This window comes from Emys orbicularis, chromosome 6 (assembly GCF_028017835.1).
Source record: "Emys orbicularis isolate rEmyOrb1 chromosome 6, rEmyOrb1.hap1, whole genome shotgun sequence".
NCBI lineage: Eukaryota > Metazoa > Chordata > Testudines > Emydidae > Emys > Emys orbicularis.
Genome location: NC_088688.1, coordinates 68,472,774 through 68,493,471, shown reverse-complemented (window position 1 = coordinate 68,493,471; position 20,698 = coordinate 68,472,774). Strand labels below are relative to the sequence as shown.

The window sequence follows — 20,698 nt, the reverse complement described above, 5'->3', positions numbered from 1 at the left end:
ACATAGCCAGAATTTGCAGGAAGTGCTTTCCTTGTTTCTCTGAGTAAATGAGATTTTTTAAAATAATCACCACACATCTGTACATGAGCACACATACTAATGTGAAAAGCAAAAAAAAAAAAAGGAGGAGGGAAGAGATACAAATGGTAAGGAGAAAGATAAAACTCAGACGGATGATAGCAATGCTGTTATAGTTACAAGGTACTTCTATTCTAAATCCCTACGTATAAACACAACTTTGAAAAATGATCTTGCATTAAAAAAACCAAGATATAAAACAATTTATTTAAAATATTCAAGTCTGCACTTGTATAATATTCCTTATATACTATATTCCCTTCATGAAACTGAACTATAGAATTATTACATCCTCTACTATCTCAAGCCTCTGTTAATTTGTCTAAACTAAGATAAAAGGTGTATTTTTAAAACTTGTGGGCTAAAACATTTTCATGCTTTTTAAAACCCTAATTGTATTTGAACATGTTAGCTGGTCGAGGTGAACCAGAGTTCACTACATAAAGTACGCCTGTAATCCTAGTTTAGACAAGCCCAATGTCATGGTGATCTTCTTTGGGCAAGAAAGTGCTAGCTGGAAATCCCTTTCAAGTCAGTTAGTATCGCCACTACATTAGTGGGCAAAAAAAAAAAAAAAAAAAAGCGTGCAAAATTCTCTATGAGCCAAGCCTGCTACTTCTACGGTGCTTCCTAGCAATGTCAGCCCAGGGAATGATAGTTTGTGGCAAGCTGGGGTGTAAATCTATCCTACACTAACTTGTTGAGCGTCAAGTGTCCACGTGGACTCTGCTGCCATGCAGTAAAATTTCCCTACTGTGCTTTAATCTACTCCCATTTCAAAGGGTGCAGCAGGCTAATGCAAAATAGATTACACCCTAGCTTCCCCCCAAACTAAGCATTTGTGTAGACATTGTTTCCTGCACACATAATTTTTGTGGCTTTTCTCAGAACCTCCAAATTTTTAACATCCCTTTAAAAATGTGGACATCAGAAAAGGAGGTAATATTTCAGTAGTGGTCTCACTAATGCTGTATATGAGGGAAGTCACCTCCCTACTCCTACTTACTAGTCCCCTGTTTATACATCAAAGGATTGCATTAGCCTTTTTTGCCACAGCATCACTCTGGAAGTTCATGTTCTAGCATTTGTCTGCTATGATCCCTAAATCCTTTTCAAAATCACTTCTTTACAGGATACCATCCCCCATTCTGTAGGAGTGGCCTGAATTCTTTGTTCCTAGATGTATGACCTCACAGTTAACTGTATTAAAATATATTTTGTTTGAATGGGCCCATCTTATCAGGTGATCCAAATCACTTTGTATTACTGCCCAGTCCTCATTATTTACCATTTCTCTAATCTTTGTGTCATCTGCAAATTTTATCAGCAATAATTTTATATTTACTTAATAAAAATGTTAAACAGTGGGCCTAGAACAGATACCTGCAGAGCCCCAGTAGAAACACTTCCATTCAACAATTTCCTGACAGCTGATTTTTTGAGATCTGTCAGTTAGCCAATTCTTAATCCATTTAACATATGATGTATTGATATTGTCTAGTACTGATTTTTAAATGAGAATGTCAAATGCCTTATAAAAGTCCAAGTACATTACATCTGCGTAACCTTTATCAAACATGAAATCGCATTAAAAAATCAGGTTTGTTTGACAAGACCTATTCTTCCATAAAATCATGTTAATTAGCATTAAGTATAATCCAACCCTTTAATTCTTTATTGATTGAATCCTAGATCAGCTTTTACGTTATTTTGCCCAGGACTGATGGCAGGCTAACTGGCCTATAATTAGCTGCGTCATTCAGCTTGACCTTTTTGAATATTGGCATGACTTTTTCCATTCTTCTGGATTTTCCCCAGTATTCCAAGATTTATTAAAAATTAACATGAGGGGATCAAGGGTGTTTTATGCCAACTCTTTTACAATTCTTAGATATAAGTTATCTGGGCCTGCTGATTTATCCCTACTAGGTACTGTTTCACATCCTTCTTAATTAGTAATTGACTGGAAAGTAGTTCACCATCTTCATGTGATATGAGTAAATCATCCTACTCCTTTCCAAATACAGAAATGAAATACTTATTGAACATTTCTGCCTTTTCTGCATGTGGTTGCGCCTGAATCAGTTCTTTTACATAACAGCAATATACATGCACAATTGAGGCAATTTTCTTTCACAAGAAGTAATTCTTCAGTTATTGGATGTTCTCTAAATTTTTCTGTCAAACCATATCTTGATATAATCATAACTCATTTTACTAAATTATTTTTTCATGCACAGTTACTTAACTTCTTTTACTTAATGTTGAAATGTATTACTTTTGTTCAATGACTCATTGTGTCTGTCTTGCTCACCTAGGGATAATTAATGTTTGTTTTTGTGAGAAGGCCTTGATTGATGCCAGAAATGTGTATTTTTTCCAGCTTGCTGCTTTTCCATGTTCTTCAGTAGAACTGGCATTATAACTGTGTGGCATTTTTAGTGGACATAATTCTCTGTTTATCTAATGGCCGTTTGTGTTTTTGTTTCCTTAGGCTTTCAAATGGATTTTATCCTGTGCAGCAGAATGCTTTGACAGAGTTTTCCTCTCCTATTCTTTGAACGGTTCATCAATTCTTACAGTATAAGGAACGTACACATTTTACGCTAAGTCAACTGTCTTTGTGTGTGTTCTTTTGATTTAAACCACTTTTCAGGTTTTGGGGCATATTCTAGAGCATTAGAGGCAGTGTAGTATAGTGGATTAAACACAGAGTTGAGAGCTAGGAATTCCTGAACATTAATTTCAGTACTTGTGCTAACTCACCATGTGGTTTGGCATCAGTTTCACCAAATATAAAATAGGCTATAGGGCTAGTTACTTACTAACTTATAGAAGTGTTCTAAAGATTTATGTTTGTAAAAGACTTTGACGATGTAAACCACTACGTAAGTGTTAAGTATTATTTTGACTAATGCATCTATTGTGATGTTACCTACACTCTATTTTACTTGCCTTCTAACACTGAGCAGGTCATACAAAGTCAGTTCAGTCCACATAAAGCATCCTATTTTTATCAGCTCACTAATTTATGTAAGCACCTTTACTACTTTACAGTAACATTCCTTATTGCTTGCATTTTTACAAAACATAAAATTAGATTGTTAAAAATCAGTATGTATATGTAAATGTATGAAATATGCAAGCTGCTCTTAAAACACTTATACCAATCAACAAAAGACAGAGAACATTTATTATTTACTAGTAAACATGGTGTACTTTTATGTATGCTGAAATTCAATGCTATTTGCAATGCATTAAACCATATTACTACAAAGAAATGTTTACTAGAAAAATAAAAACTCAAAAAATAAGAAAACTACAGACTTCACAATCAATACATACTTGGAACTCATAGGCTAAGGATTTTTTTTTCATTTAGTTCTGTTGATTACTTACTTTGCCCAGTAATTCTCCCAGTGTGACATCTTCATGATTGAGAACCCATTTCTTATCCTACAGCAAGGGGGAAAAAACAGTTGCTTAGTCCATGCAAGAGTATATTTCCTATAAGATGTATTTGAGCTAGTAGAAATAGACCTAAAGGAATATTTCATTCAGACCATTCAATCAACAGCATGCCAAGACATTATAACCTCAAGAGCTATAAAACAGATTTAAGAAATGTTGCTGCACAATAGAATATTAAAATCTACATTATAGCAAATTTCTCCTTCAGCATGATACTATACATTGTGACAGACCCAGACTAGTGGGGTACAGGAGTCTGGTAGAGGGCAAATATACTGGTCACTGGATGAGTAGTTTTCTGTTCCCTGAGTGACCAGAGAAGGGGCTGCACTAGAGTAATCAGGAACCTGCTAGAACCAGTTAAGGCAGGCAGGCCAATTAAGAAGAAGCTGCTAGAATCAATTAAGGCAGGCTAATCAGGGCACCTGGGTTTTAAAAGGAGCTCACTTCAGTTTGTGGTGAGAGTGTGAGGACCTGGGAGCAAGAGGCCCAAGGAGCTGAGAGTGAGAGGGTGTGCTGCTGGAGGACTGAGGAGCACAAGCGTTATCAGACACCAGGAGGAAGGTCCTGTGGGGAGAATAAGGAAGGTGTTTGGAGGAGGCCATGGGGAAGTAGCCCAGGGAGTTGTAGCTGTCATGCAGCTGTTACAGGAGGCACTATAGACAACTGCAGTCCACAGGGCCCTGGGCTGGAACCCGGAGTAGAGGGCGGGCCCGGGTTCCCCCCAAACCTCCCAATTGACCTGGACTGTGGGTTCTTCCAGAGGGGAAGGTCTCTGGGCTGTTCCCCAACCCACATGGTGAATCTCTGAGGCAAGAAAATCCGCCAATAAGCGCAGGACCCACCAAGATAGAGGAGGAACTTTGTCACACTGGTGTCAGGGGTGGGATCTTGGGGTGCACAGCGCGGCGGAAGAAGGAGGGTGATTTAAAAAAAAAAAAAAAAAAAAAACAGAAAAAAGGGAGAGGGTTTATTTTTTTCACCACAATGGATGACACAGTGCGGGCACTGATACAAGCTACGGTGGCCCAGCAGGAGGCTACCTGTGTCCAGGCAGCCGCCCAACAGGAGGCAGTGCGGCTGCAGCAAGAGACTAATCGCCTGCTGATGGACCAGGCTGCTCAAGACCGAGCTATGTTGCGGGAACTGGTAAACCAGGTAAAGTCCCTTACAGAGCTGAATCGCGGCCATGATGGGACGCGGCTCATACAGGCCAGCCATTGGCTGCAGAAAATGACACGGGAGGATGATGTAGAGGCATACCTTCTGGCCTTTGAGAGGACAGCCCTACGGGAGGCCTGGCCTCGAGATCAGTGGTCTGGCATCCTTGCCCCATTCCTGTGTGGGGAGGCCCAGGCAGCCTACCATGATCTGCCTGAAGAGGCTGCGGCAGACTATCCCCAGCTGAAAGAAGAGATCCTGGCCAGATCTGGGGTAATGACAGCAGTGTGGGCCCAGCAGTATCACGGTTGGACGTACCAAGAAGACAAAACCCCGCGGTCCCAATTGTAACCGCGGACCCACCAAGATAGAGGAGGAACTTTGTCACAACATGTAAATAGAGCACAACAGGCACTATTTTCATAAAGCTCAGGATCTGATATCTGCTATTGCTGATTTTAAAAATGACCTTAGTCAAAGTAAGGAGATAAGGATAAGGAGACTTCCTTTTGCAATATAAAAAAACAACAAACCTAATTCTGACTTGATCCAACAAAATGGTTTCCCTTCCAGTACATTGTAAAAAGAACCAGTTTTTCTACAGATGAACTGGCCATGTGTTAGCATTTATTAAACCTACTGTGTGCAGTTTCATGTATTTCTCAAGTAATATCCTGTAGTATAATAAAACAACCAAACATCAATTATAGTGTCAGTAAAGTACTGAAGACCAGTCATGCAAACATTCTATTACAGAACAGCATATGTATTAAATGGCTGCAATAGCTGCTGACTGCACTGGGACACATTTGGATTGATACAAACACCTTTTGTTGAAACATTTCCAGTGCTGTATTTTAATACTAATAGGTATGGTTATGCAGAGGGATTATTTATTTCTGTTTATTTCTTTAGATTCTTCCAGCATATGATACTCTAGGCACCACACAAATACCATCAGCAACAATATCTTATATGAAAATTTATCATCACACTTACACCATGGATCTGTCCATTACTAATGAAACAAACCCAAATCTAAACCAGTCTTTTGCCATCCCATCAATCCATTTTCTCCCTAAATCTCAGATTAAAAGGTGGGTTTTGTAGCATGCCTGGTAAAATAGCAAATCTAGCCTTCATGCACCAACGGAAAGCAAATTCGAAAGTCAAGGACCTCCTTACCTGTTTCCTCCCTCAAAATGAGAGAGGCCAAGTTTGAGCAGCAGCACTAATCACAGCTGCAACAGAGAAAATAAGGTGGTCTCTCAGGTAAACCAATCTCAAAATATTCAATATGTAAACATATTGACAGCCAGTGCAGATTACAGATTAGGGGTATAATGTGCTAATTTTTTGTATTGCACTGCTTAATAATCAAGTGGCTGCACTGAGCATTAACTTCAGTTTTATAATGGTCGAACTGTGGAACATATAGAACAATCTAATCTAGAGGTGACAGCAACATCAATAACTGACCAGAATTAAACTGAATTGATTTAAAGTCTTTTGGATTCTCTTTTTTCTGATATTTAGTGTTGATTTAAAGGCTCCTTTGTGCCACCAATGTTAACCTAAAATTAAGAGCTGCAATGTATTGTAAATACACCTTCGTTGGTCATGGATTAACTGAGAACAAGTTCCGCTTTCTAAGAATTTTTTTTTTTTTAAACAAGCTTATTCTCAGCCAAAATCCAAAACCTGATCTAATTTTGTTAAATTCAAAAATGTATCCTGGCTGTAGGACAATTTACAATCAAGTTAGTAGACTTATTTAGCATTTTAAAGTGCATACTTTATTTGCTTTTCTTAAATTAGATATATTTTAAAATCTGAACCTCTACATTTTCTCATCTGGACAGAGGGGAAAAAAATAGGAAGCTCTTCTTTTATCAAATGGATTGAGGGAGCTAATTAAAAAATATTATTTCTCAATCTGCTGCAGACTTCCCCCCCTTTCTTTTGACTGTACTGTCTCCTTTGCTTCCATAAGTGGAGGGGGCTGGGATCCTGTAGCAGAACAAATACGACCACCATTTTGCAGTCTGTGTTAAAGACAAAAAGATATTAAAATAATTTTTATGGCTGAGACATACAAACTAAGAAGAGAGAAGACATTTTTACACCTTCATCTGTAGGTTACAACACAGACTGTTTTACTATTTTCTTGTACCTAACAGAGTGCTTGGCTTTTGTCGGTTTGCTTCATGTCCTTGACAACATTTAAGATCATCCTGAACATTTTCTGCTTGTTTTCATTTGTCTCTTTTAATTTTGCAGCTGAGTTTTTTTTTGTTTTTTTTTTAAGGTGATGGAGTATGTGAAAAATATTCCATTTTTAGATTCTTTTGGACCAATCTGATTCCTAAGAAATTATCAGATTTGTTCTAATCAGACAGTAAAATCTCTTCTGTATTGATCAGTGATTGGGACATCATTTGGGGACCTCCCATCAGAGAATCATAGAAAGGTAAGGCTAGAAGGGACCTTGGGAGGTCAGTCTAGTTCCCCCACCCACATGGAGGCAGGACCAAGTATACTTCGACCATCCCTGACCAGTGTTTGTCTAACCTGTGCATAAAAAACCCCAATGATGGGAATTTCACAACCTCCCTTAGAAGTCTATTCCATATCTTAACTACCCTTAAAGTCAGAGTTTCCTAGTATTGAACCTAAACTTCTCTGACTGCAGATTAAGCTCATTACTTCTTCTCCTACCTTCAATGGACATGCAGAACAACTGATTACTGTTCTCCTTGTAACAGCCCTCAATATATTTGAAGACTATCAGCCCCCGCCCCCCTCAGTCTTCTTTTCTCAAGACTAAACATGCCCACTTTTTTTTTTTAAACCTTTCCTCATAGGTCAGGGTTTCTAAACCTTTTATCATTTCTGGTGCTCTCCTCTGTCCACATCTTCCTTGAAACATGGTGCCCAAAACTGGGACACAGTACTCCAGCTGAGACCTCAGTAGAGTGGGACAATTACCTCCTGTCTCTTAGGGTACATCTACACTTGCAATAGCACGTAGAGTACAGACACTGCATGCCCAGCTAGCATAGGTATAAATAGCCGTATGGATGATGAGGCACTGCTTAGGCAAGCAATGTACAGACATGTCAGTACTGTATATACCCTACACAGCTCTCTATGTACCCCAAAAGTGCCACCCACATCAGGGCCGGCTCCAGGGTTTTGACCGCCCCAAGCAGCCAAACAAAACAAAACAAAACAAAACAACAACAACAACAAAAGGCCGCGATCGCGATCTGCGGTGGCAATTCGGCGGGAGGTCCTTCGCTCCGAGCAGGAGTGAGGGACCGTCCGCCGAATTGCCGCCGAACAGCGGGATGTGCCGCCCCTCTCCAAAGTGGCCGCCCCAAACACCTGCTTGGTAAGCTGGTGCCTGGAGCCGGCCCTGACCCACATCTACACTGCTATTTTTAGCAGGTTACTATTTCACTGCCAGAGCCTGTCCCTACTGCGGAGAAATGCTCTGGCAGCAAAAAAAGGCTATGGCAGGAAAGAGGCAGTGGGGAAAAGGATCTGACAAGGAGGAGGCAGCAGGAAAAGGAACAGCCAAAGCCTTTCAGTGCCGCATGTAGCTACACACTGCAGCGTGGATGCAGCCTGCCTTTCACTGCCGCATGTTGCTACATGAACCCTACATGTTGCCATAAACGTAGACACAGCCTTATATATGGCACTCCTGTTAATACACCCCAGAATAGCAGCTTTTTTTGCAACTGCATCAAATTGATGACTCACAATCAATTTGTGATCCACAATATCCCCTAGATAGTTTTCAATACTACTGCTTAGCCAGTTATTCTCCATTTTGTAAATGTGCGTTTGATTTTTTTTCTTCCCAAGAGTAATACTTTGCACTTGTCTTTACTGAATTTCATCTTGTTGATTTCAGATCAATTCTTCAATTTGCCATGGTCATTTTAAATTCCAATCCTGTCCTGAGAATGTCATGGGGGACTGTATCAAAAGCCTAACTAAAATCAAGATATATCAGCTTCCCCACTATCCACTTGGCCAGTAACCCTGTTAAAGAAGGAAGTTAGGTTGGTTTGGCATAATTTGTTCTTGATGAATCCATGCTGGTTCTTCCTAATAACTCTATTATCTTCTAGGTGCTGAAAAACTGATTGCTTAATAATTTGTTCCAGTATTTTCCAGATATCGAAGTTAGGCTGACTGGTCCAAAATTCCATCCTTTGTTCCCATCATTTTATTGTGCAGACCACTTCTTGAAAGGTAGAGATGTCCTTGTGGACTAGTTCCCCTCCAGTATTCTCATGTTTGGTTCTCAAAATGTTTCATCTGTGGGCCATAGTATATACATGGATCACAACTTGAGAACTACTGCATTACTTAATAAGACAAAAATCCATAGATATGTATTTATGCCTAAAATCGTAGGTCAAAATTTATCATGCTGAGATTAGCAGATTTACAGTGCAAGACACACACTGCTAGAAGGAAAAAGCGTCCCGTTTAACCCTTCTCTGCTTGTTTCCCATGTATATGATGTGCTGTGTTGAAGAAGATTAGTTGAATGCTGTGGATAGAGCTTTGAAGAGTACATCATGTTCTTTTCCTTCTTGTTTAGCCCCTAATGGACTACCATAAAGCACACTCAAATTCATGAACAAATTTGTGTATTTTAGCTCCTCAAGCTAACTGGGAACATCAAAGCAGCAAACTTCTACACCTTTGGTGGAGGGGACAGATAGGAGGAGAGGTCCTGTGTGCAGAAAGAGCCAGCACTAATTGTGCTTTATAGTGATTAATTACAGGATACAAGTGCATTCTTGGTGACTACTGTCTTCCTACAGGGAAGTGAAGTATTTTGTATCTCACTGCCACTTCCTTCAACCATCTAGTTTTACTCCAGAGGCTCTGTGTGGTCCAGTGGTTACAACAGAAGCCTCAGAGCCCAGAAGAACTGGTGGACCTAAGCAAGAAGATTGTATAGGAGACCGTGCAGCTCAGATTAAAAAGTATCCCACTCATCTATTAATTTTCTGTGCTGGCCAGGGCCTTGGACAGATAGAAAAAAACCTTTGGTACAAATCTCTGCCTGTTTCAAATTGATAAATAGACCATGCAGATACGATAATATTGCTGCTGCTCTTAAATTTTGGCATTTGACAGGTGAAGAAAAAAATAATCTAGGTAGGATTCATCTGATAAAGACATTCTAGGGGAAATGCTTATGCAAACTTAATTTTTGCTTTGAAGATCTTTTGTGCTATCACAACTTCAGAACTGAAGTTCATTTCATGCAGCCATCCTTTATGAAAAGGAAATAAGTTAAGTCTTAAACTGAAAGACGTTACTGTGCTGAATTTGGAACTTCCCATACTAAAACAACAACAACAACAAAAATTGACTTACATATACAGATACTTTGGCAAATAATGAGAAGTGATATCTAAGTTTTACAAAAACATACATCCGTCCCTTCCCTCCCACTCTTAAGATGTTCATGTCAGCAATTGCTAGAATACACCCAACAATCAGACAATGCACATGCAACGGCAATGCATGACCTAAATGTGAAAATATCTTTGATTAGTACGCACAACAGCAGAGTAAAAAGTATCTGATTTACGCTGTTGTTGCAGCAATCACATACAAAGACAATTGTGTATAAATGTTGAGAAGCTAACGAAAAACAAATGATATTATAGGAAGAGTCTGCCATACAGCACACATTTTCTTATAAATCATTACATGCCTAACAGCAAAGTTGTAAATAAATGATTTACTGATTTTAGTGGACTGCTTAAAAATGCAAACATTTATTCCAGTTTCTATAATATGCCTGATTAGATTCTTCCTGGCTAAAATTGCATCATGTGACCGTTTATATCACAAACAGTTGCTTAGAAAAAAAATCAAGATTTAAAGAAAAAATCAGGGAACATCAGTATACATTGAAAGACATGGTGGGCTTTCAAAAAAACAAAGCAGTCTACACACTGCTTACATGTCCTGTTTAAAAAAAATGCACCTGAAGAAAGATTTACATCACTTTTATTAAATAAACAAATGGATAGAAAAATATATTAAAATTATATCACCTTTCAGATAAATTTCAGAGTGGTAGCCGTGTTAGTCTGTATCAGCAAAAAGAACAAGGAGTACTTGTGGCACCTTAGAGACTAACAAATTTATTTGAGCATAAGTTTTTGTGGGCTAAAGCCCACTTCATCAGATGCATGCAGTGGAAAATACAGTAGGAAGATGTGTATGTATATACATACACACATACACACACACACACACACACACACACACACACACACACACACACACAGAGAACATGAAAAAATGGGTGTTGCCATACCAACTCTAATGAGACTAATCACTACAAAAGTTTTTTTTCTCCTGCTAATAGCCTACCTTATTCGATTAGTCTCATTAGAGTTGGTATGGCAACACCCATTTTTTAATGTTCTCTGTGTATAGATATATACATATACACACACATATATACACATACATACATACACATACATATACACATATATATATCTTCCTACTGTATTTTCCACTGAATGCATCTGATGAAGTGGTCTTTAGCCCACGAAAACTTATGCTCAAATAAATTTTGTTAGTCTCTAAGGTGCCACAAGTACTCCTTGTTCTTCTTTCAGATAAAGTTATCTGATTGTAAAATAACATTCTAGCCTTTTACATCAATTCAGTCTGGTAATTTCACCAGCCTTCCAATATATCATTGCTCTTGGCCTCAAAAACTAGTCTCTATTTAAAATGTTTATAAAAATATGAATATATAAAACAGATACAGCAAGTAAATATATTTTTCAGTTATAGAAAACAGGAAATACTCCACTCAATATGCTGACCATGCTTCCACATAAAGGTAATGGATGAATTCTTTAATTGAAATAAAAGACCTAGTAGAGATTATACTATATTAAAAATGCAGACAGATATATTTGTTATCTCAAAAATAAAATGTTCGATAAAATTGCACTCAGAAAACTCAGTGTGGGCTATTAGAATGCTTAAATCACATATGAAGGCAGGTGATTTCTCCCAGAATCCATTTTTATAGGGAGAGCTGGTTGCGACCCATGTATTTAGGCAGACTAACACTTTCCATTATAAAGGATTTTTGCAACCCTCTTTTACAAAGCTATAACACTTCCACTATTTGCTGCAGGTTTTTGAAATTCAGCATGGGGAAAGACCTGGGACAAAAGAAGTGCCTTTGCTTTGCCCAAGGCTATTCTATTCAGGTTTAGCTGATATATACAAACTGCCATTTCCCCTTTCTCACTTGCTTTCTTCAGGAAGATTTTGCTAACACAACAAAATAATAACTGAACATAACATTCCCTCAGCCATCCCTGCCCCTAGCAGATAGCCTCAATGGCCCATCCCCCATTTTGGGGCAATACATAGGATTTGAGTTTCCCCAACTCCCTTGGAGGAGAAAAGGGCTGGGCCAGACTTCCCTCAGCCACACTCTGGACCCACCAGTCTATTACCCACTGCATTGGGATAAAAACCTTCTCCTGCTGCCAGTTAATGTAGCTAGTCTGTAGTTCAAGTGGAAGAGGTCTGTGTTGCTGGTGATGCATGATGAGGGGAGAAGGTTATTACAGTTGTAAGTAACAGAATTTGTTTTTATCTTTTTCTTTAAAAAATGGAAATTACAAAATATGCATTTGAAAGAGTGTAATTTAGATTACGCAGTAAAGGAAATGCCTGTGCAACTTTAATTCTGCCCACTTACACATATGCATTAAGATACAGTCTTTAATTACATTATCACATCCTATTTTTCCCAGAGAACCCCTGCCTTATTCAGAGTGCACAATGAATGCACAGTGAGGCAGAATTAAAGTTGCACGGAGAAACTTATATCTGGCATTTCCTAACTTTCAATTATTTGACTGTGCAACCTAAATAATATTTCTTTAATGTCATTTCTGTAAGTTTTTTTGTATACATGTATTTATCTAGGGATCAACTCAGCGAGGTGATAAGTGCCCACAACTCCTAAAGAAATAATGGGGAACTGTGGCATCCAAACACCTGGCAGGAGGCATTCAGTTCCTCACAGGACTGGGCCCAAATGCATATTTACAGTATTTATATTTGTTTGCAGTTAAAATAAAATAACTAGGACTATTAAACAGAATAAAATGTCCAAATATCAGAGCTGATCAAATACAAGATGATTCATTTTTTTCCTCCATAAATAATAGCAAAGTTCACTTCACTATTATCCGTGAGGTCGTTATTCATTGTTTGCAAATATCTGGGCAGCTGCTGAAAATCATGAAAATATTTGTGAATCCTGAAAATTTCAGGAATTTTAGCACAAATGATTATTTGTCTGAAAATTTATATCAATTACATTGGCAGAGCCATGGCATGCATACAGTCGCACTGTGCTCATACTGTCAATGGCTGTAGCCAGTAATAGCAATCTTTTGCTTTCATGAGCATGCATTTCTCTAAAACATAAATATCTTAACTATCTTATGGACCAATCTCAGAACCTACAAAAGTTCTCAAAAAGTATTCTGTTGGTTACATGAAAATCTAGTTTCTTTATAGGACTTGTGCCTACAGGATTAGAAGCTAGTGTTTGTTTTGTATTTATTCATACCTAGAGGATAGATATTCATGATTGTTTTACTATGCAGAAAAATAATCTGGCTAAAATTTGTGCATTTGACTAGCACTCAATAATTAGTCAAAATACTACAGAGTTTTAATCTTTAACAAACTCTAAATTATAAAGTTTACTTATGAAACAATGATCTTTACAAGATATTGTGGCAAGGCACCTCCTTCATCTCGCCAGACTTAGCACTTCCCCCTCTGGCGGTGGCAGGCCTGGGATAAATCAGTCCCACTGTGGGCAGTGTTTGCCTTCCCCCTTCTGTGCTCCTTTGGTTGTATTTTCAGGGTAGGTCTCAGGGGTGAACCTCCACCAAACAAAAAGGAAACAGTCTCACAAACACAAAAAGAAAGGGGGATACCTTTCCTTGACACCTCGCAGAGGCAGGGTGTTGTCCTGTTGTTTGTCCCGGGATGTTAGTCCTTCCCCTACCAGGCATTCAGGTTTGGCTGTTTCCCCTATGGGAAGGCACACAGCCTCTCACCCAGAGAAGCATATTTCCCTGCTGCCACTAGCCTGGCAGCAGCTTGTCTGTCTCTCTCCCCCACTTTTCTCTCAGCAGAGGAGGGGTTTTAAAAGGTTTCAGGCATCCCTTAATTGGATTCTGGTGTCCCTAATTGACCTCAGGTAACCCCTTCTTGGCTTTCAGGAAAAAGGGTCTTTAACATTCTAGTGCTGACATATTGGCCTTCCAGAACCCTCTTGCAGCTGTCTGGCCTGACTTTGTCACAATATTATAAACTTCATTTCCCATGGTTTAAATACATTGCCCTACTCAAATGTATTTCATGCAGACCAATTATAGAACCCTATTAATACTCTGAAGATACTCACACTACTTTGTTATTTCAATTACATTTTGGGGATTTTTTTTAATCTCTGTGTAACCACCATACTAATACACAAGCCATGTGGTTTTTTCCATTCTTTGAAGAAAAAGCCTTTCTAAAATATTCCTATATATTACGAATTCCATTAACTTCTAAATAAGTCAGCAGTTTCATCACAAATATGACACTCAACATTTGTTTTTAACTAACACACTATAGGTTTATTGAGCCAAAACCTCAGAGGTGCTGAGCACTTGCAACTGCCATGGCATTCATATTTTGTAATGGCATTTCATATTAACAATAATTATATTTTTCATGCATAGGTGCTCAGAAATACCTCAATCAACGCTAAAGAATAGCAACATATCCCACTTCTTGTTATTGTGTAATGTTAATGGCTATCCAATATGCACAGGCTCAAGTCACATTCTCAGGCGAGTCTCAGAACTAGATCTGACCATGACCTTCCAGGGACACAGAGCTGCAGACCATTTCAGGTGAAGACAGCTGCCAATTTTTATACATGAAATTCTTTTATCATCAAATATTTTCTCTCTCTTCAGTGGGAATACCTTAGCCACAGAATGTGACCCAGAGCTCCCCAGAGACACAAGGCAGCATATTCCCCACAACCCCATTTAGCCAGTGAGCTCTGCCATCAAACACATAAGGGGTAGGGTGGAGTCTTGGTTCCATTTATTTTGTGCTCCTTTTAGCAGGCTGTTCCTGGGGGAAGCAACTCACTAGCAGGTCCTGGGCTCTCCTGAGCAGAAGAGTTACAATTCCCTTTGGCCGGGGGGGGGGGGGGGGGGGGGCGAAGAGGTAGGAATATGCTTCACTATGTAATTAGAGGGGTTGCTTATTCCCTCTTTCCCCACTGTTCTGTCACATAATGATGGCCATGATTTAGTCCCCAGGAAACTTGCACTAAAGAAATTGTAGGAAAAAGGAAAAACTGGTTTCGAGAATTATTTTGTTATACACAATACTACAGGGCCACATACTTGGTTGTTTCTATAGGCTGAGCTCATTGCACACACTAGGGGCTCCTTCAGTTACTCCGTTCACCCCCACAAGTTCCCCATCTGCCATCCTCCCATCCGCCTCTGTGGGCCCCCCATTCTCCCCTTTTCCTCCACCATGCCATGTCCTCAGCCCCCTACCATTGTCCCCCATTCTTCCACCATGCCAGGAGCTCTCTTTGTCCTGCTCATATCCCCATACCTCACCATGACAGGAGCTCTGGGTACCCACTCTCCATGCCTCTCTCTACTACATGCCGGGGCTGTGTGTGTTCCCCATGCCCCACATATCATTGTCCTCCATTCTCTACTCCCATGCCAGGGTCTGTGTGTGCCCCTCATTTTCCACTCCCAGAACACCAGAGTCTCCCAATTCCCCTCCCCCCCCATGCCAGGGGCTTTCTGTGCCCTCCCATTCCCCTCCACCATTATTATTTCCTTTTTTATTGTCTGGGAGATAAGTCATTCAGGGTGTCAACATTTTAAACTATCAGGAGAATAGACAGAGCTGAGAGGGGATTGTTATTGGCTGGAAGGGGTTAATGGATGCCGTGGACTGATTATTCCATCTACAGACAATTATAGATCTAGCTGAAGCTGCTGGGTCTGCTAACCAGATGGAAGTGGCTCCAGGTGTCTCCCTTAGATCCCTTTCTGTTTTTTTTATTTTCACCAAAATAAATAGCCTTCTGTCCACTGAAGTCTAGAACATGCCCTGAAATTTTGGAACTCATGAGATGCGGTGTTCAAAAGTTGACACAATTATGTACAACAGAGAAATGCCATCGAGTTAAGAGTAAGGCCTTGCTTTGCTCACCCAATAAATCTAAGGCAAAAAGGAAAATACAATGGCTTCTTGGAAAAGAAGATTTTAAAACTGACTTCTTAAAGTATTTAACTTGATCTTCTGAATTAAAAATAAATATTGCAAGAGGCCAAAAAAAACCAAAACAAACAAAAACCAAAATAACAAATACTAAAACTGAAGTTAAGGGATTTTTACCTATTACTTTCCCAAGATTTAATCCTTCAATGAATGACTCTGAAAATATTGACAACGAGACATTTCAAAGGCTTGTCTATGAAGAACAAATCTGATGTACAATCATTCAGAGGAATAATTAAACGAAATGGCACTATAAGCTGCAATCAAATGATCTGTCAGAGGATGTATTACCACTATTAACATTAGTGCATTAATCACTACCTGTATTTTTCCTTTTAATGCAAGCTTTTAGTCAGCCTGCTTTATTATATACCAGTGTAACACATACGTTCCATTCAAAATCTCAGTATTAGCAGATTTTTCAGAGCCAAAGGATTATTCAAAATTTGATCAGCTTTGTCAGTGAAGTTCTCATGGCTGCTTTAGAAAAAAAATTCTTTATTGATAAGTATATGCAAATTGTCTTGCCTTGTTAGAATCAGTTTCACAAGCCGTCAGTAATTGAATACTTGTTTAAATAGTCTTTAAATTAGTCCGAGAGTTGTCTTGAATAAGATTATGTCTATTTATGAAGGACTTGTCTTATCGGCATAGATACATTTCATTCCCTTTGGGTACATAAGCTATGTTCTTCTAGTTTTTTCTTCCACAGAAAATGTTAACTGTTCTGATTCTTTAAAGCAGGTCTGCTATGCTTGGTGGTACAATAATTTCTTTTCCCCATTTCAAAGGATACCATTTAAGTAGAAAGATCTTCAAAAATAACTAATTACATATTCAAAAATACAAGACTTCGTAGAGATTTATCTTTGGTATCAGTTTCATTCCTTCTCACCTGGTAAATCATAACTGTTTTACAGGTTTTTTTTTGTTTTTAAACTACTTCAAAATTATAGTACACTATAATAATAGGACACTAATCCAGCCCCCAAATTGACCTTGACAACTTTTTACTACCCCTCTGGTAGTAGCCAGACATCATGCTAGTTCAGGCATTTTGCAATTGTCCTAGATCGCTCCTTCTCCACTGTCACAGATATATGGCAATATGACTCAGTGAGCCACACACAAATGAAATGAGCTACAGCCCTGAGTAGATTCCCTCTGGCTGTCAGATATTCTTGTGATCTCCATTTTAATTTTCCTCTATCTATCCAAGCACTCAGTGCTAGGATAAAGGGATTTTTTTTTAACCAAGATTCAAAAGTTAGTCAAAAAGGAATTTATTAATTCAAACCTATTTTAGGGGCTGGGAGAGGGTCATTCCCTATCAATCTTTATAGTACATAATCCTTTATTTAAAAGTGCTTGACTATAAACAGAAATGAAATCCTGAGCTATTACAGTATACAGTGGCTATTCCTGAACTCTTGCAAATTCTAGTCCAGAGCTCATGGAATTCTCTCTTAACATTTTTTTTTTTTTGCACCAGGATGTGAAACATGGAGGTGAGCAGAGAAATAAAAGTGATGTACTAGGCAAGGCAGATATTCTCTTTTCCTTAGTGTTGAAAAGGGCATGGGAGATCAGGGAAGTTCATATATAAATATTAATGTTAAACAGTATATGGTGAAGGTATGGCACAGCTTGTAACCTGTTCTTGGAACAATCTCTCTCTTTTTGTATAACAAGGGTTTTGCCTTTCCTCTTTCAAATATTTCCTGAAAATCCACTTTGTCTGCCCTGTTTTTCATAGTTAATTTACTACAATGCTGCTGGCTTTTACTCTTCTCCATCTTCCTTTCATTTAAGTAGTTATCAACTTTTTTTTTGTTCGACCCTTCCCTCCCATTACACGTTACGATGGATTGGGTAGTAAGGGGCCCCACCCCTGTACCACAAGACCATGTGCCCTGCTAAAGGTTTCCACTATTTACAATTTTTCTTTCTTCCCTCTCTCTCTGTCTTTCAACCTACCAGCACTTAAATGGATCCATGCTGGATGGAGTAGCTAGCTGAAGGCTCTGTTCCCTCTGTCTGCTTCCACTGAAACACAAATGAGGAGCACTAAGCAGACAAGTGGCTATCAGGGCTGGCTCCAGGCACCAGCCCAGCAAGCAGGTGCTTGGGGCGGCCAAGGGGAAGGGGCGGCACGTCGGGCTCTTCGGCAGCAATTCGGCGGCGGGTCCCTCGGTCCCTCTCGGAGGGAAGGACCTGCTGCCAAAGAAGAAGCAGCGCGGTGGAGCTGCCGCCGATCGCGATGGCGGCTTTTTTTTTTTTTCCCCTTCGCCGCTTGGGGCTGCAAAAACCCTGGAGCCGGCCCTGGTGGCTATATAATCTCCTCACGTGTGCTGTGCCTGTGACTGGATGATCCAAGAGAACTAAAAGAAGGCAGGTGGGGCTTAGGAGGATATAACAGCTATTATCTCTGGTCCTGGCAGGGACCTCCTCAAAACTGCTCCTTTTCTCCTCTTCCTACCAGCACCTGCAGCTACTCCACTCACCCTCTCCCCACCTCACAGTAGCCAACCAGGGATTATGGTGCACCTCAGATGTAGGACCTTATTTTTGTTATTATGTATACATTAGGATTCTCACAAATTCTGATATTATGATTCTGACCCCAAGAAAATTTGGAGTGACTCATTTAATTTAGTCATTTGGGTATTACTCCACAATGCACACATACTTGAATGGACATTTCTATAATACATAGGCAAAACACAGTGTGTTAAAGATGACAAGTCTGCTTCTGGCTTTGTCAATGTATACTTTCTAAAATATATCACTGTCCTTGCACATACTGTTGAAGTACACTGATTTTATAAGATGCTGAATGCACCGATGTGTGTTCATAAATCACAGTCAAAAGCTCAAGTCAAGATTTTCAAAAATAAATACCCAAATTTAGACTCCGAAATCCATATTTTGGCACCTAAGTTGCCTGATTTTCAAAACAAAAATATTTACTTAGGAGCCTAACTTTAGGCACCCATATTTTTTTTGAAAATCTTGGCCTTCATCTTTAACTCACTCTGTTTTGCTTAATTATTACTGTACCCAAGGTGAAGAACTGTCCACTAAGAATGTGGGAAAAGAACTTCGCCTTTACCTCAAGAGGCATACAGCCTGCCTGATCCTTCAAGGGCTATGCTGCGTGTCTTGCTCCCCCCACTGAAACTAATGGGGTGAAGGGTGTATGGCTAATGACCAGAATTGGGCCATAGTAAATTACTGAGTCACTTAAATTGCAGGTGATCTCTTTATAATATACCATTGGTCAAGGTCAGTGGCTGAGGAAGAAATTTTTGCTTGGATGCCCAAAATTCACTAGGAATAATTAACTGCTCTGAGGAAGACACCATAGCACCCACTAAATAAAACTGTACTCAGTGCTTTTTTGAAGAATGATCACTAATTATTAAAATGGACCTCCATTGGGAGTTCATCATTCCAAATTCTCAGGGCTACCATCAAAAATTAATGCTTGCCTCGCTACTTACGGCAAACTGGCAGTTCTAGCAACAGATGGTGTGTCAGCAACTAACAGGGGAAGAGACATATTTACTGTAACACTGGCAGGACAAAACTTGAAGTTTAGTTTTTCAATGTAATGTACTAAAAGCCACTATTTAAATGCTGAATTTTGAAAATGAAGGTTACTTACCTGTAACCAGAATTCTTTGCATAGTCACACTTACGGATATCGTGCTGCCTAGTGGTGCCTAACTGTAGAAACTTTTCCAAGAAGTATCCATTAGAGTATTCATGTGCCCCCTCCTACCACTTCCCTTAGCACCTCCAAATGTTCTGAGGGTGATACTATATAAAGGGGTGGAGAGCCCTCTACCACCTCAGTTCCTTCCACTGCAAACCCACAGACACAGGAACAAAAGGATTCTCAGAAAGAGAGGAAGGCAGGTGGGATGTGTGAATTTGCAGAGCCATCTCAAAGAATTCCAGTTACAAGTAAGTAACCTTCATTTCTTCTTTGAGTGGCTCTGCATATTTACACTTATGGGGAGTTTGATGAGCAGTGATGAAAATAATCTGGAGGATGGAACAAAGTACTAATTGAAAAGAGACTGAAACACCATTCTACCAAATCTAGCATCACCCCTTGAAGCCAAATCGAAAGCATAATGTTTAATAAAAGTGTGCACAGAATTCCAGGTTGTAGCCCTGCAAATTTCAGTAACAGGGATTTGTTTAAGCAAGCAAAAGACATTGCCACAGCTTTAGTGGAATAAGACCATAACATCATAGGTACAGGACTTCCTGCTAATGAGTAACATTCAACATGTGTTATTTAATCCATCTAGAAATAGTCTGTGGAGTCATGGTATAAACTATGTGATTGTTAGTGTAAAACAAATAATTTAGATGATTTTTGAAATTTTTTTAGTTCTATTAAATATAATAAAAGAGGTCTTCTTGCATTCAAAGTATGCAATACAGATTCCCCTGTTTTAGTATGTGGCTTTGGAAAAAACACTGACTAATTGTCTGATTGATGTGAAAGTCAGAAACCACTTTTGGCAAAAACCAAGGATCAGACACTGTCTTT

General features: G+C 39.2%; 1 protein-coding gene across 1 annotated transcript in view; it reads right to left on the bottom strand.

The window, feature by feature from the left end:
- FER (FER tyrosine kinase) overlaps window positions 1-20,698 on the bottom strand; it is a 409,588-nt gene that overhangs the window by 173,161 nt on the left and 215,729 nt on the right. The window contains exon 15 of the mRNA XM_065406919.1: window positions 3,478-3,534. Within this exon, the coding sequence (XP_065262991.1) occupies window positions 3,478-3,534 (57 nt within the window). The remainder of the gene's footprint in view (window positions 1-3,477; window positions 3,535-20,698) is intronic.